This window comes from Hylobates moloch, unplaced genomic scaffold (genome assembly GCF_009828535.3).
Source record: "Hylobates moloch isolate HMO894 unplaced genomic scaffold, HMol_V3 SCAFFOLD_2, whole genome shotgun sequence".
NCBI classification, from domain to species: domain Eukaryota; kingdom Metazoa; phylum Chordata; class Mammalia; order Primates; family Hylobatidae; genus Hylobates; species Hylobates moloch.
The window spans coordinates 176,820,696-176,836,778 of record NW_026652277.1 but is presented as its reverse complement, the minus strand read 5'-3'; the positions used below and the strand labels follow the sequence as shown (position 1 = coordinate 176,836,778).

Genomic DNA, 16,083 nt, shown 5'->3' with positions numbered 1-16,083 from the left:
CTGTAGAATGGGTGTGACAACAAACCCATCCCAGGGTGGTGGCCAGGATAACAGTGCCCTGCTGAGTTCCAGTCACTAAAGTCTTGCTGCTCCAAGCGTGATCTTGGAGAGGGGAGCTTGTTCAAAACCTACCACCAGATTCCCCAACCCCACACCTACTGAGTCGGAATCTGCCTTTGGGCCAGGCCCAGTGTCCTGTGTGTGCATTTCAGCTGGAGAAGCCATGCAGGGGAAGTCTGTCTGCTTGCTCTTTTGATAATTTTAACAAGCTCCAAGCAGCGCCCATCTGGCAAGTATCCCCAGGTCACCTTGGGGTGCTTAGGAAGCAGGTTCAGGCCAGAGAGAAGAGCAAGGGGAGGTGATATAAAAACCTATGAGTCAGAAGGGCTGTGACGAGTGTGCCTGGTCCTGGTCCCCAGCCTGTGCTCTTTTCTTCAGCTCAGGCCTCTGCACATTCAATGTGTCCGCTTGCTTTTCAATCCCCCTGCATCACTGTGAAAGGGACAGAACCACACCAGGATTTGCTGTTTCTGACGCAGTCCATGCACAACATGACAACGGAAACCATGGTTCAGGAACAGGAGTTTCCAGGGCAGAAGGGAGCCCTCTCCCTCACCACACCTGTGGTTCAGCTCCAGCTGGAGGTCCACGCCCTGGGGCTCTGTCTGCCCCTCCCCGCCTCCCTCTTTCCAGTGGCCTCACCTGTCTCCTGCCTATGGATTTAAACATCATCTCTAGCGAGGGATCGCCCAGGCTTTAGACTCATCCATCTGGCTTCCACTGAAATACGCCCATCAGATGTAATACACACCATTGATAAGAAAGCAGAACAGCCTTATTGCTGATTGATAGGGAGAAAGTTTGAGTGTCCTGGAGAGAAAATCAAACCAGCCACTACATTCTCTGAAGCCAAAGCCTAATCTAAGCAAGGCTCTAACTCTCTTCAATTCTGTGAAGGCTGAGAGAGATGAGGAAGCTGCAGAAGAAAAGTTCGAAGCTGGCAGAGATTGGTTCATGAAGTTTAGGGAAGAAGCCATCTCTGTTAGACAAAAGTGCAAGGTGAAGCAGCAGGTGCTGATGGAGAAGCTGCAGCAAGTGACCCAAAAGATCTAGCTAAAATCATTGTGGAGGTGGCTACACTCAACAGCCGATTTTCAATGAAGATGAAACAGCCTTGTATTAGAAGAGGCCATCTCCAACTGTCATAGCTACAGAGGAGAAGTCAATGGACTTCAAAAATTGAAAGGCCAGGCTGTCTCTTTAATTAGAGGCTAATGCAGTTGGTGACTTCAAGTTGAAGCCTGTGCTCATTTACCAATCTGAAAATCTTCAGCCCTTGAGAGCTATGCTAAAGGTATTATTCTTATGCTCTTTAAATGGAACAACACAGCCTAGATGACAGCAAATCTATTCTCAGCATGGCTGACTAAATATTTGAAGCCCACTGTTGAGACCTACTGCTCAAAAAATGATCTATTTTAGAATATTACTGCTCTTGGCCAATGCACCTGGTCACCCAAGAACTCTGATGGAGATGCTCAATGAGATGAATGTTGCTTTCATGCTTACTAACACAACATCCACTCTGAAGCCCATTGGTCAAGGAGTCATTTGGACTTTCAAGTCTTACTATTTAAGAAACACATTGCATGAGGCTATAGCTGCCATAGAGAGTGATTCCTCTGATGAATCTGGGCAAAGTCAACTGAAAACCTTCTGGAAAGGATTCACCATTCTAGATGCCACTAGGACATTCATGATTCATGGGAGAAGGAAAAATATAAACACTGACAGGAGTTTGGAAGAAGCTGATTCTTCCAAATCCCACCATGAGGGATGACCCTGAGGGTTCAAGGCTTCAGTGGAGGAAGTCACTGAAGATGTGATGGAATGAGCAAGAGAGGTAGGGTTCGAAGCTTGGCCTGAGGATGGGACTGAATTGCTGTACTCTCATGATAAAACTTGAATGGATCAGGAGTTATTTCTTGTGGATGAGCAAAGAAAATGATTTTTTCAGATGAAATGTACTCCCAGTGAAGATGTTGTGAAATGCTTCACTCCTGGGGAAGATGTTGAGATGACAACAAATAATTTAGAATATTACATAAGCTTAGTTGAAAAAACAGCAGCAGCGTTTCAGAGAATGGACATCAATTTTGAAACAAGTTTTGTGTGAGTAAACTGCTATCAAAAACCATGACATGCTACAGAGAAACGTTTTATAAAAGAGTCAATAGATGCAGCAAACTTCATTGTGGTCTTACTCTAAGGACGTGCTACAGATACTCCAACCTTCAATAACCACCACCCTGATCAGTCAGCAGCCACCAGCATTGAGGCAAGACTCTCCACCAGCAAAAACATGACGACTCATTGAAAGCTCAAATGACGGTTAGTAGTTTTGAGCAATGAAATGTTTTAGAATTAAGATATGCACATTGTTCTCTTAGACATAATGCTACTGCACCCTTAATAGACAATAGTGGAGTGTAAACATCCCTTTTATATGCACTGGGCGAGCACAAATCTATGCAACTCACTTTATTGCAGAGGTGTGGAACTGAGCCTGTGGTATCTCCAAGGCGTGTCTGTGTTAGTTCCCTGGGCCTGCTGCGATGAAGTATCACAAACAACACACATGTATTGTCCCATGGTTCTGGAGTCCAGTAGTTTTAAACGCAGCATGTGGCAGGGCTGCACTTCCTCGGAATGTTCTGGCAGAGGCCCCTTCCCTGTCTCCCACAGTTCTGGTGTTTCTGGCAGCCCTTGGTGACCTTGGCTAGTGGTTGCATCACTGTGGTCTCTGCCTCCTTTATCAAGCAGAGCTTGCCCTGTGTCTCCGTCTTCATATTCTCTATTCTTATTAGAACACTAGCCATTAGATTTGGAGCCTGCCCTACATCAGTTCGACGACATCGGCACTTGATTTCATCCACAAACACTGTGGTATTTCCAGTAAGCTCATTCACAGGTTTGGGGTGGACGTGAACTTGGGAGGACATGATTCCACCTGCTGCGTGTCTGTCCCTCGTCCTCCCGCGCTCACACGTGATGATGCTTCCCTCAGCATCGCTGGCTTTCCTGCTGAGGCCTCTGACTGCTTTTTGTTTCATCCTCACATCTCCCTTCCTCCTCACCCCCAGGGGGCCGAGGGAAGATGCTGACCAGGGGCTGTCCCCTCTACTCTTCCTCTGGCCCCCTGCACGTGGGACTGCGAAGTCCCGCCTCACCCTGCCAGGAACCTCTCTGTGACTTCCACCGTCTATGAAGCCCATTCCATGCACCGGCCTGGGCGCTGCACCAGGAACCTGCCTTTCTCTGCACCATGAACACCTACCCACTCTCTCTGCCTGAAATACTTTCTCAACCGGGGACACCTCATTCACGGGCCGTGTTCCAATCGGCTTACCTTCTGTCTCCTCTAACCAGACTTCCCTGATTCTGGGCTGCCAGATTTTACAGAAGGAGGCCCATCTTCTCTGCACCCACCCATCGGCACGTGGAGGGTCATTACTACATTCCTTCCTCCTCCCCAGTGAGTGTCACGGTCTTCACCACATGCTCCTGAAGTGCTGAGCAGCAGAGCTGCGTGTCTTCAGCTTTAATCAGGAAACACTCATTCTGTGGACTGAGGAACAGGGGAGGCCGTGGCACGCGGAGTAGGGGATGCCACCCTCCATGTTCTGGCCCCAGGAAAAACTAACCTGGAGGCAGAAAAACTCAAACTGATGAATGGATAATTATCCACTGAAAATTCTTTACGGGGAACTGGGTTATACTTTTTTTGAATTTGAGATAACATCAATTTAAACTACTTTTTAATTCAAATGATGACTTTGTCCCCAACAGCTTAAAAAGCAAAATAACATACCTTAAACATGACACATACACTCTTGGAGGCTTTTGTCTGTGCATGGGTCGGAAACTGATGTTTGCCAAGTGATAAATAAGCAGGTGGCATTAGGAAAAACAGAGGTTTTCACAAATGAAAGCTCCTTCCCTCTCCCACACCCGCTCGCATAGCCTCCCTGAAGACAGAGGCCAGAAAGTGAGGCTTGCTCTTCGTGGTGCCTGCCGACCTCTGCGGCGCTGGCCCCCTGTGGGGGAATGCCCGGAGGCTTAAGAGACACTCCCCTGCCACAGACACAGTAAGGGCTGTGTCCACAGAAATTCGCTTCAATGTTCTCTAACTAAGACTTGACGGGTCCATGGCCAGGCTGACAACTCCACACAAACGTGAAGGAACCCGACAGGCAGGTGCCGACATGAAGCAGGTGCAGGTGGCTCCAAGCAAAGCAGCAGCTCCCCAGTCACCATCCACCCCACCTGGGGAAGTAGCACCTCCCCCATCCAAGGTCCACCCCAACCCGGGAGAAGCAGCAGCTCCCCTGTCTGCCATTAACCCTGACCTGGGAGAAACAACACACCCCCAGCCATCTTTCACACTGACCTGGGAGAAACAGCCCCTCCACCATCCACCTTTCACACTGGCCTGGGAGAAGTGGCACCTCCCCCATCCACTGTCCAGCCCAACTTGGGAGAAGCAGCCCCTCCCCCATGTACCATCAACCCCCCCCTTAGAGCAGCAGCTTCCCTTTCCATTGTGTACTCTGACCTGGGAGAAGCAGCCCCTCCCCATCCATCATCCACCCTGACCTCTGAGAAGCGGCGCCCCCCACCCCCATGCAGAGTGCACCCTGATTGCGGGTGATGCCTGAGGTGTGGGAGGGGCGGGGGTTAGCTGCTGCCACTGCTTCTGGTTCTCTGGAGTCCTTGCTCTGTGCTGCTGCACGTCAGGCTGTTCCTGTGATGGGGCCACGTGAAAGTGTGCACCAAGGGGACTTGGCCAGGTACTGCATGTCCACTGGGACGCACCCTTCTATGGGTATTGCACATCCACTGGGAGACGTCCTTCTAGGAGTTCCTCACTGGGCAAATGAAGCAGAATTTGGGTTAAAATGAATTTTCCCAAAGCTGCAGTAGTTTTTCAGTCCTCTAACTGCCTGAGATAAATGTTGGCAGCTTCCTTTTACATTAAGTTTCATTTTTGTCACATAATAAACTTGATTATTGACCATAATAACTTTATTAATATACAGACTGATTATTGATACTCACCGATGTATTTTATGTGTTATTCAGAGTCACTCATTTGGTTTAGAAAGACCAATATCACATTGAGTAATTCGAAACATATTTAAGGCATAGAACTTGCATTTTTTTCTCTTAAGCAAAATGAGGAGTTCTAGCCAATCTTGCTAGTGTTATTTATAGCATCTTATTTCCTGAGAGAAGACAGGAAAAGTGAGTCCCTGCCTTCCCTCTCTCTGTCTGGCTCCTCCCAGGCCTGTCTGGCAGGGGCCGGGGTGCAGGAGGAGGAGGCGGCCTCCAGTACAGAGGGGCTGGACTTGGACCCCTGCAGCAGGTACTCGGAGCAAATGGTGAGATCAGAAGGGGGATGATGTCATTCCTTCGAAGGAATGAATTAAACGTGCTTCCTCATGTGTCTGATTGACAGCCCTGCACAGAAGAAGCGGCATATAAAGCCGCGCTGCCCGGGAGCCGCTCGGCCACGTCCACCGGAGCGTCCTGCACTGCGGGGCCAGTCTCTCGCTCCAGCAGAGCCTGAGCCTTTCTGACTCGGTCCGGAACACTGAAACCAGTCATTACTGCATCTTTTTGGCAAACCAGGTACGATTATTTCTTAAACCCAATCGATTATTTCATCGTGCTCTAATTTTAAGAAATTAGAGTTCTCCAACTCTAAGAAGCGGAGAAGAAAACAGAGCAATTTAGATTCTTAACTAAAGGTGAGTGGTGTATCTATTAACACTAAACGGCAAGTGTTTCTTCACGTGGTGTTTTTACTGCCCACTTGAAGAGCAAGGCACGTGGCCGCTCCTAAGCTTTTCCTCCGTGGCTGTGCTTTCACCAGCCGGGCACCCTTTCCTCTCTCAGGGTTGTGGTTGCTGCTATTTTAATGCATATACCTGCCTGGGAACCCAGGTAAATGCGTTATGTTTTCAGCTTCAGAATAAGAAGATTCCACATGAGCGTTTGTTATTGAGGAGGGAATTAGAAACAACTCCCGGAATATCTGAAAAGTAACCGGAGATTAGAGAGAGGCTCTGATTGTTACCATCATTATGAGTAGATTAGAGAGAAACTCTGATCCTTAACATTATGAGTAGCTGAAAAGTGGTTTTGAACGTAACCAGAGAGTATTTGTGGTAAGTCTATGGAAAATCCTGTGACTGTCGGGACACGCAGTGACTTTTAACAGTCTTGGGGCAGTTTGCATATGAAAAGCGAGCTGGCAGGTTGCCTGGCTACCACTTAAGGAAGGTGGGCTTGGCTGCCCAGGACTGGGGGCTGAGCACCCAGGAGTCTGGTGTGTAATCAGACTGCTGTGGGTGGTGGATGGCCGGTAAACAATTAGCTCTCTGCAAAGCTATCTTTTACTTTGATTGTTCATATGAAAAGAGTTTTAAAAGACCTTTGCAAATTCAAACTACATTCTGCTGCAGACAGGCACTGAAATCTTTCTTTTGGAAAAACACAAGCATAAACATGGATGTGTGGCGTGCAGAGGCTGGGGCAGGGGTGAGCGGCACTGGCTCATCCGTGGCTCCATCCCTGCCCGGTGTCCCTGGATGGGCTGAGGCCAGGTAGCCTGGCTGCTCATCCTTCCTGTGGGATGGAACCTCACTGTCCTTTGACAATCCGCAGCAGGGGATGCTTTGTTAGCCTCCTGCTCTTGTGAGAATCCACCTCAAGGCAGAGACAGTCGGATCTGGTTTCGTCAAAGGAGTTTGATTTACTTTTTCTAACCTGTCCTTATGAAGCTGGGCATCCAGAACTTTCGCATTTACCATCCTGTTCTTGGCTGGCCTCTGCAGGGCCAGCCCCACACAGCTGTCCTTAGGGGACTGCGATGTGCCGGCAGCGTGGGCTGATGAGGTGGAGAGGTGGGAAGAGCCTGCCAAGGCTGTACCTGACCTGCGTATTCTAACACCGTTCTGTGGTGCTTACTGCATGCAGGTACTGTTCTAAGCTCATGGCCAAGTGTTCACTCCTGCCATTAAACCCTCTTCAGAGCTCCATAGAAAGGCCCTATCAGCACCACCATTATTCCTGCGGCTGCATCAGGCAGTTAGAGTAGAAAGCGCCCCAGAGCCAGAGGCACATTCTGCTCCTGGAACTCATGCCTGTGGCTCGCTGGGCTAAGTCAGCCCCTGGTGAAGTTTCATTTGCCGAATTCATCTCTCATAACAACCCGATGAGGTGGGCATTTTGCATGATGCTATGGTTCATTCTACAGATGAGGAAACTGAGGCAGGGAAGTTAAGTAGGTTTCCCTAGGTTGCACAGCTGGTGCTCAGCACTGCTCAGCCTGGTGCTGGCTCTGGCCGCGGGCTGTGCTGCTTCCGGAGCCAGGACAGATGAAACAATCACCAAGGACCCCGGGGGAGGCCCTGAGGGGAGCAGATGGTTGGGGGGGGTTCCAGGAGCAGATGGGTGGGGGTCTGGAGTTGCTGCCAAGCATTTCTCTTCTTCCGAGGAACGTTTCTCTGTTCCTGGAAGGTGAGGATTTCCAGGTTACCAAATGTTGTTTCTGGAGAGGGAGAGTCCTTGGATTAACAATGAGAAGTTAACAGCCTTTGATATTCTAAATATGGGAAGAACTGGGGTCTCAGTCTTCCCTTCAGCCTAGAGCAGGGTGTGACCAATTGCTGGAAGGGACCTGGGGAGCCCTGGGACCCACAGGCTCCTGCTAACCCGGGAGAGGCGAAGCTGAGATCCACAGGGTTAATCGCGCAGCCGGGCTTTGGACCACATCTCCTGACTTCGGGGCCAGCCTCCACTGAGCTGTGCCAACTTAAAATCCCCAAGAATGGAAAAAACAGGCCTGCAGGAAAATAAAGAGGCAGGGTCAAAATGATGGCTAAGTCGAGTGTTCTGTTTTTTTTGTAAGTATAATTCACCAAATTAAGTTTATTTCTAACTTTTTTTACAGTTGATATTCATTCTATTTAATTAGGTTATGCATTACTGTTTTTTTCCCTGGATATTTACACAAAATGCATTCACAGATTATTTTTGTCAGGCTGGATATTTTTCTAAATTCAAACTTTCTAGATCTAAGTCCTGTCTATGAGTTGTATGAACAGAATTACTCCAGGCAAGCTCTGAACTTGCCCATCTTCCATTTGCTCATCTGTAAAATGAGAATAATTAGAGCACCACTGACCTCCCAGGCTATTATGAAGACGAAATAACAGGAATGTTTAGAATGTGGTGAGCACAGTGCTTGCCGGCAAATGCCAGCCCAACAAATCTTAGTTATAGTTAGAAGAACCCTGCTTGAAGAGTAACTTTCCTCCTTTGCTCTTAGTTTGCCACAAATCCAGCTGGTGCTGAGTTTTATATGCAAACTGGTTTTCAATGGTCACGTGAGTCACTGGGCCAGTCTCGCTCACAGGCAGGGTTGCAGCTGTGGACTCATCACTAACAAGGGTTTCCTGTATTCCCAGGAGCTAAGCTGCAGGAGGCAGGATGGTCTGGAGGCTGGTCCTGCTGGCTCTGTGGGTGTGGCCCAGCACGCAAGGTGAGTGTCCTCAGAGCCTGTGGTCTCTCTCGGGCTTGGGAGATGTGGCTTAGCTGCAAGAGGAGAGATGACAAAATCAAGTGTGTGGTTGGACAATCTTACCCGTGAGGACCTTCTAGCTCCTTTATAAATAAAATAGTAACTTACTTCTGAGCCAATATGACAAGAGATAATTTATCTTTGGAAAATTCAGGTGTTAGAGAAAAATGCCATTCCACCTAGAGTTGTACAGTTTATCCTTTTTTCTATAGAGAATATTCACAACACTGCAGGTATTTGGTGTTTGTTGAATTCTTTTTGCTCCACTTTCTTCCTTCTTTAAATATTTTCCCATGTGTTTACTTTTCTATAGTATGATTTTTAATGACCACATAATATTTCTTCACAGATAAAGCCTGATCTTTTTCAATCAATTCCCACTTAGATTGGTTTATTTTCATTAGCATAAATGATGACACAAAAAATATTGACGTGGATAAATCTTAAGCAGCATTTGTGATTATATCCTTTGGATAGGTTACAAAATTAGAATTGCTGAATCAAAGCTTTTAATTCTTGCCAAATAACTCTATGGAAAGTGGTCCAATGCCCACTTCTGTCAGCAACCCTGCATATTATACTGTTCTAATTTGCTAAATATTAGATGAAAAGGAAGGCTTTGTTTAAACTTTCTGTTCAGTGTATTACTTTTTTTTTGGGGACGGAGTCCTGCTCTGTCACCCAGGCTGGAGTGCAGTGGCGTGATCTGGGCTCACTGCAAGCTCCGCCTCCCGGGTTCACGCCATTCTCCTGCCTCAGCCTCCCAAGTAGCTGGGACTACAGGCGCCTTCCACCACGCCCGGCTAATTTTTTGTATTTTTAGTAGAGATGGGGTTTCGCTGTGTTAGCCGTGATGGTCTCGATCTCCTGACCTCGTGATCCGCCTGCCTCGGCCTCCCAAAGTGCTGGGATTACAGGTGTGAGCCACCGTGCCCAGCTTTGAATTATTTAAACTGTTATGATTTTGGTGAGATCTGATCACTTTTCTTGCCGATAGCTTAGGTGGTGACTTAAAACCATTTGTTTCTATACTTGACACTGACCACTCTTTCAGATCCTTACCCACAGGGTGCATTAAGAGTTGGAGAATACATTTTTACAAAATAACAACCTGCTGACATGACTGGTTTTAGGCAGTTGATCTCAACAAGAAAGCAACATACGATTTAGCTGCTTTCTGACATTCTATCAATAGCAAGGCTCAAGATCCATGTCTTTCCCAGTTTATTCATTTATTTGGTTTTTTCCTGAGCAATCAACTGGTAGACAGGACGGCTGCTTTTCAGCCTCAGATGTGAGGTAGAAGAGCCAGACAGAGTGACCTGGGACATGTGCCAGAATGTCAATCAAGGCCAGGATTCCCTCACCAAGGAGGTCGGGCTATGCAAAGGGCCGGCTGAACAGACAGGGCGCTGCCTGGCTCCACCGATTTACCTTCTGGCACACGCTCCTCGACCAGCCGGGGACAGAAACTGATGCCACAGACCCGCAGCTGCGTTGGGACCACACTCTGAGGAGTGGCCCTGGCACGGAGGATAGTGGCTTTTCATCAGAGCTGGCTCTAGCGTTCCTATAAAAAAGGGAGAGAAGCTGCGGCACATTGGGAGGCCTCGTCAATTTCCTTACACGCGAGGTTCTGGTTTGTCACCCTGGGTCAGGCCAACCTCGCCCTCTTCCCCTACGTCACCCTTCTCCACTGCGGCTCCTTTTGCAGCTGGTCACCAGGACAAAGACATGACCTTCGACCTTTTCAGTATCAGCAACATCAACCGCAAGACCATTGGCGCCAAGCAGTTCCGCGGGCCCGACCCCGGCGTGCCGGCCTACCGCTTCGTGCGCTTTGACTACATCCCACCCGTGAACGCAGATGATCTCAGCAAGATCACCAAGGTCATGCGGCAGAAGGAGGGCTTCTTCCTCACGGCCCAGCTCAAGCAGGACGGCAAGTCCAGGGGCACGCTGCTGGCTCTGGAGGGCCCCGGTCTCTCCCAGAGGCAGTTCGAGATCGTCTCCAATGGCCCCGCGGACACGCTGGATCTCACCTACTGGATCGACGGCACCCGGCATGTGGTCTCCCTGGAGGACGTCGGCTTGGCTGACTCGCAGTGGAAGAACATCACCGTGCAGGTGGCTGGCGAGACCTACAGCTTGCACGTGGGCTGCGACCTCATAGACAGCTTCGCTCTGGACGAGCCCTTCTACGAGCACCTGCAGGCGGAAAAGAGCCGGATGTACGTGGCCAAAGGCTCTGCCAGAGAGAGTCACTTCAGGGTACGCTCTGCAGGGAGGTGGCCGCCGTGAGGGAGGAAAGAGCTTTGCTGGGAACTGATCCGCTAGTGCATCTGGTGATGCAATGCTTGAGCAGGCAGAGCCTGGCCTTAGAGAAGCACACTGCACATCCACACGCGTGCTCACACACATGCATGCACACACCACATGCACACACTGCACACCACACATAGCCACAGGCATGTGCACGCATGCACACACACACCACACCCACACAAACACATGAACACACATCCAAAGACATCTACACAAACACTGCATATGCACTCACACTCGCATATGTATATACATCACACATGTACACACACCGTGCAACACATGCACAGACATGTACACACACACCTCACCACATACACATGCATGTGAACACACCCTCACATATGCATGCCCATGTGCACACAGACACTATACATGGGCATACACATGCAGACACACATAAGCACCATTCATACACTCATGTGCACACATGCACACCACACAGACATACATGTGAACACACACATGCACACACGAGCACACACCATACATGGGCACCCATGCACACACACAAATAAACACCGTGCATACACTCACATTCACAGACATGTGCACATGCCACACATGCACACACACCACACACATACATGTGAACACACGTATGCACATGTGCACACAACCATATGTAAGCACTTATGCATATGTGTGCACAAAACAGGTGTGCACACACCATGCACAGCCATGCAATGCACACACCACACACATGTGAACACACACATACACACATGTGCACAAAAGTACCACACAGTCACACACATCACATGCACATACCTACACACATAAACACCATACATACACTCACACATTCCCCCCACACACATAAACACACGAACATCATATAGATTCACACACAGAACCACACATGTACACACACATACACGTGCACACATGCACACACACTTACATATACATACACACAAACACCTCATGCAAACTCATGCATGCACATACATCCATCACACATGTGTACACAAACAGGCACACGTGCACACACAATGCATGCAGAACCACAGGCAGTTGTCAGCACATACATACTTTCACACATGCACTCACCCTTTCACATGCAAACACCACACACAAGTACACACACACACACAACAATGCATGCCTAAGCCACCATTAATCAGCGAGGGTTGCCCCATGTGTGCTTCCCTAACTGCACTAATTATCATCAGTTGAGATTGAGGCTGGTTTGATGATCAAGGAATCAACCCTATTCAAATGTTTCTGGCAATCCCAGACTCTTTTGATCACAACCGAAACCGCTCCTAAATGTTTGCTTTAGTAGCGAAATGATGGGAGAGCAAAGTAGCAGGTGCCCTTTTCCAAGGGAAAGGGCTAGTGATTTATGAGGGAATGGTTTCATGTCCATTTTGGTTAAAATATGTTTGGAAATGAATCTTAAACTGCAGGTCTTTAGAATCACAATGGTGTGTGGTACATTGCTCCCTCCCGGACGTGTAGGGCCTTGGAAGTAAGTACGTGGTTAAACTCAGTAATTCAAGTAAAAGGCCTAGAGATGCATAGCTTGTTGTTGAGTCAATTTCTCATGGGTGTCCAGGAGTTCCATACCATATAGGATTGGCCCAGCCCCGTCATAACTCAGCTGCGGAAGGCACTCCTGCAGGTCCAGGGTTTGTGTCTCTGAGTGGACCAGTGGGCCTCTGTGGGCCCCTTAGCCCAATGCAGAAACTCGCTAATCATGAGTGACTTGCAAGGAACGAATGGCCTTGAACGTCCATGGGAACATGCCCAGAACACACAGCAGGCCACACCTCTCCAAGGGCCATCTCACTCTTATTTATGAAACATTTCCTTCTTCTAGGTAGATTTCTTACATTACACTCCCATTTCTTGTGTCATGCTCAAAAACAAAATTTCAAAAGTACTATATACAGAAAAACCGATTATAAAGAGATTGCAAACCTGCTACGTAGAAGGAAATACTGTCACTACTTGAAGATTCCAACTTGTATTTTTAGAATGTCGGTTAGCTTGGCATCAAACATCAGATGCTCTATTTTTCTGCTTGTGTATATTTACAGGGTTTGCTTCAGAACGTCCACCTAGTGTTTGAAAACTCTGTGGAAGATATTCTAAGCAAGAAGGGTTGCCAGCAAGGCCAGGGAGGTAGGTGTCTTTTGAAAAATGCATTTTATATACTGGCTTGGATGGGTTTCTATTGTGACATGGGGTGTGTGTGTGTGTGTATGTGTGTGCATGCATCTTGTAAAAATTTAAGTAAAAATATTTGGGTAACTACCACTATTGTCTTTGAGTGACTTAGCTGGTCAACTTAGACATGTTGATATCTGAAAATCATAAATTGATTAAACAGTTAATTTTAAGTAGATTTTAATAATCCAAACAATTTTATTATAGAAGACAAAATATAAATAGCTGGTACTTTAATATGAGTTGAAATATAGACAACTTTTCCAGTATATTAATGTGTGATGCTCGTCTGCCTAAGGAAAGTCATAGATATTTGTCGAACCTGACTTTTATAGAAGTTTTCTTTTTTCTTTTGAGCCAGAGTCTCACTCTGTTGCCCAGGCTAGAGTGCTGTGGCGCGAACTGGGCTCACTGCAAGCTCCACCTCCCGGGTTCACGCCATTCTCCTGCCTCAGCCTCCCAAGTAGCTGGGACTACAGGCACCTGCCACCACATTAGGCTAATTTTTTGTATTTGGAGTAGAGACGGGGTTTCACCGTGTTAGCCAGGATGGTCTCCATCTCCTGACCTCATGATCCGCCCACCTTGGCCTCCCAAAGTGCTGGGATTACAGGTGTGAGCCACCTAGAAGTTTTCTTATACTGTTCATAGTTGTTGACTCCATCATATGATGGAAATCTATGCTACTTAAATCATTGACAGATGATCTCACCTTTTCTTTTAGTTACAATTGTGAATGATATTTCCAAGCATACTTTCCAATATTTTCTTGAGCATTTAATTCTGAAGGTCACTATGACAGGTTCATTAAATGTCGTACATCATTTAATCTTCAGAATGACTACGTGAGATGGGCACTTTCACTTTATTCATTTTACAAAGATGAAGGCTGGCGCCCAAGGGGGTGCTGTGTGGCTGCTGCGTCGAGCTCCCCATTGAGCAGGGAGCAGGGCTGCTGCCTGGGTCTGACAGCCTCAAAGCGGAGCTCGCGTCTGCCACACGGTGTGGCTGTGTGCGCGTGAAGGCCAGGCCATTTCAATTCCAATTTATGACAAGTGTAAACTGTTATGTCATGAATCTATACATCAGGAACATGTGGGATTTGGTATCTTTGATGCACAATGACTCTGAGCCCACCGCCTACTTCAGAACGGGGGTGCGTAGCCCACTCTTCAGTTACACTTTGCAGGTCCTGGTCATTGTGCACGTCCTGTGAGGACAGAGAACAAGGAGACATTTGATCATCAATGCAGGGAGAAGGGTGTTCTAAGACCAACCCTCATTTCAGCTCCAACTGTCACCCCACCATGACCCTCGCTGTGCCTGTTACCTGAGGGGTGATTTGCAGCACAGGCGGCGTTATCTTGGCTCCAGCACTCTGCCTGCCGGGGCCTCAGCTTCACGAGGCAGTGCTCTTCCCAGGGCTCCTGGGGTGCAGTTGGCTGTGGGGCGTTTGGGTACTTTTTGTTGCAATAATGTTTTTTCAGTCTGATATATTTATATGTATATGTGTGTGTGTGTGTATTTTCACTGATATAGAAAAATATTGTCTTTATAAACAAAACATATATGCAAATATTCTTTGTATGAAAGAAAATATACCCTTCGCGGTGTTCCTAATCACATGTTTGTACTATAATTTCACGTGGGTTCAGTTAAACTAGAGCTAAGGTTGTCCATGGCATGTTGAGTCAGTTGTCATAATGGTTAGTGAGTAAAACTAACCTACCATGACAAACATGACTTACACCTCTATGTGAGCAGGCACCGTGTGTGTGTGTGTGTGTGTGTGTGTGTGTGTGTTGCCAGCATACGCCCTGGTAGGTGCAGCCTCCTTCACCAGGTACTTCCTAGGCTCACAGGTACAAGTCAATAATCCCTGGAACTATTAAAAGCAAACCTTTAAAACTTATGGGAAACTCTTAGATCTTCCAAAAAAAAAAAAAAAAGCCTTACAGAGAAATCTAGATCTGTTATCTCCAGAATTAGAATAAGTATGACTCTATATACATATATCTACCTATATACATATACATATATCTACCATATGTGGCAATCACCCATGGGTTAGTCTACTCAAAGCCAGGTGGATGCCAATGTCCCATTTGGAGATCTTTGCCAACAAAGACTTCTTCTTCTTCACTGGTTATGTCAGACTTAAGGAAAATTGGTCTTAGAGAAACAGCTAGTTCATGGATTGGTGCTTGGTAACGAAACCCCCTTTTTCACTGTTTGTTAAAAGTGAGAGTAACCTTGTGAAGAGGCTGAGCCATTATTATTTTACAACTGAGCATATTGGCAGAAGCCTGGAGAAATGCGAGTTAGCTGGAAGGTTTTACTACCAGGAAAAACTACATTCCTGTCAGAGCCAGAGCAGAAGCAAAGATACATGCGGTCTTTTGTTTAACTTTTAAAGGAATGAAAACCAAATACCCTAGGTTAGTTAGAGATCAGTGTGCTGGGTAAAATCCACTCAGGGTGGTTTCTTTGTCTCCATTAATACGTAGATATTGACCTGATTGTACGTGGTTATGGGCATCATGAATCCGAGGGGAAGCTTCTGAGCTTAGTGTGAATTGCAGCACAGTTTATAACCAAGTGATAAAAACTCGATCATGGAATGCCTGACAGCGCTGTAAAATGTCTAAGTCATTCCTCAATAATGGACTGTCGGAGAGAAGTCAGGCATTTCAAAGATGGGATCCTCACCCCTGAGAAGAAGCGGGGTCCCAGATGGGGGTGAGGTGTGCTCCGACCTAGAGCCTGGGCCCCAGCTGCATCCACGCAGGCCCCGCTGACCTGAGGACTGGACCCCGCCTCCGTCCCTGACTAGCCTCAGGTCAATTGGTAAATTACATGCGGTACCCACCCAGGTCCCAGGATCTAGGGCTTCAGAGGGAGCGGTGGGAAGGTGGGAAGGTGGGAAGGTGGGAAGG

At 47.5% G+C, this 16,083-nt stretch overlaps 1 protein-coding gene across 1 annotated transcript; it reads left to right on the top strand.

Annotated features, from left to right (window-relative positions):
* Positions 1–8,071: 8,071 nt before the first annotated feature.
* LOC116477021 (thrombospondin-2) lies at positions 8,072–14,363 on the top strand. The gene is made up of 5 exons (XM_058435736.1): positions 8,072–8,608; positions 10,362–10,918; positions 13,018–13,102; positions 13,937–13,992; positions 14,091–14,363. Exons 1-5 carry the CDS (start codon positions 8,557–8,559, stop codon positions 14,361–14,363), a joined length of 1,023 nt encoding a protein of 340 aa, XP_058291719.1. The 5' UTR covers positions 8,072–8,556.
* Positions 14,364–16,083: the final 1,720 nt, after the last annotated feature.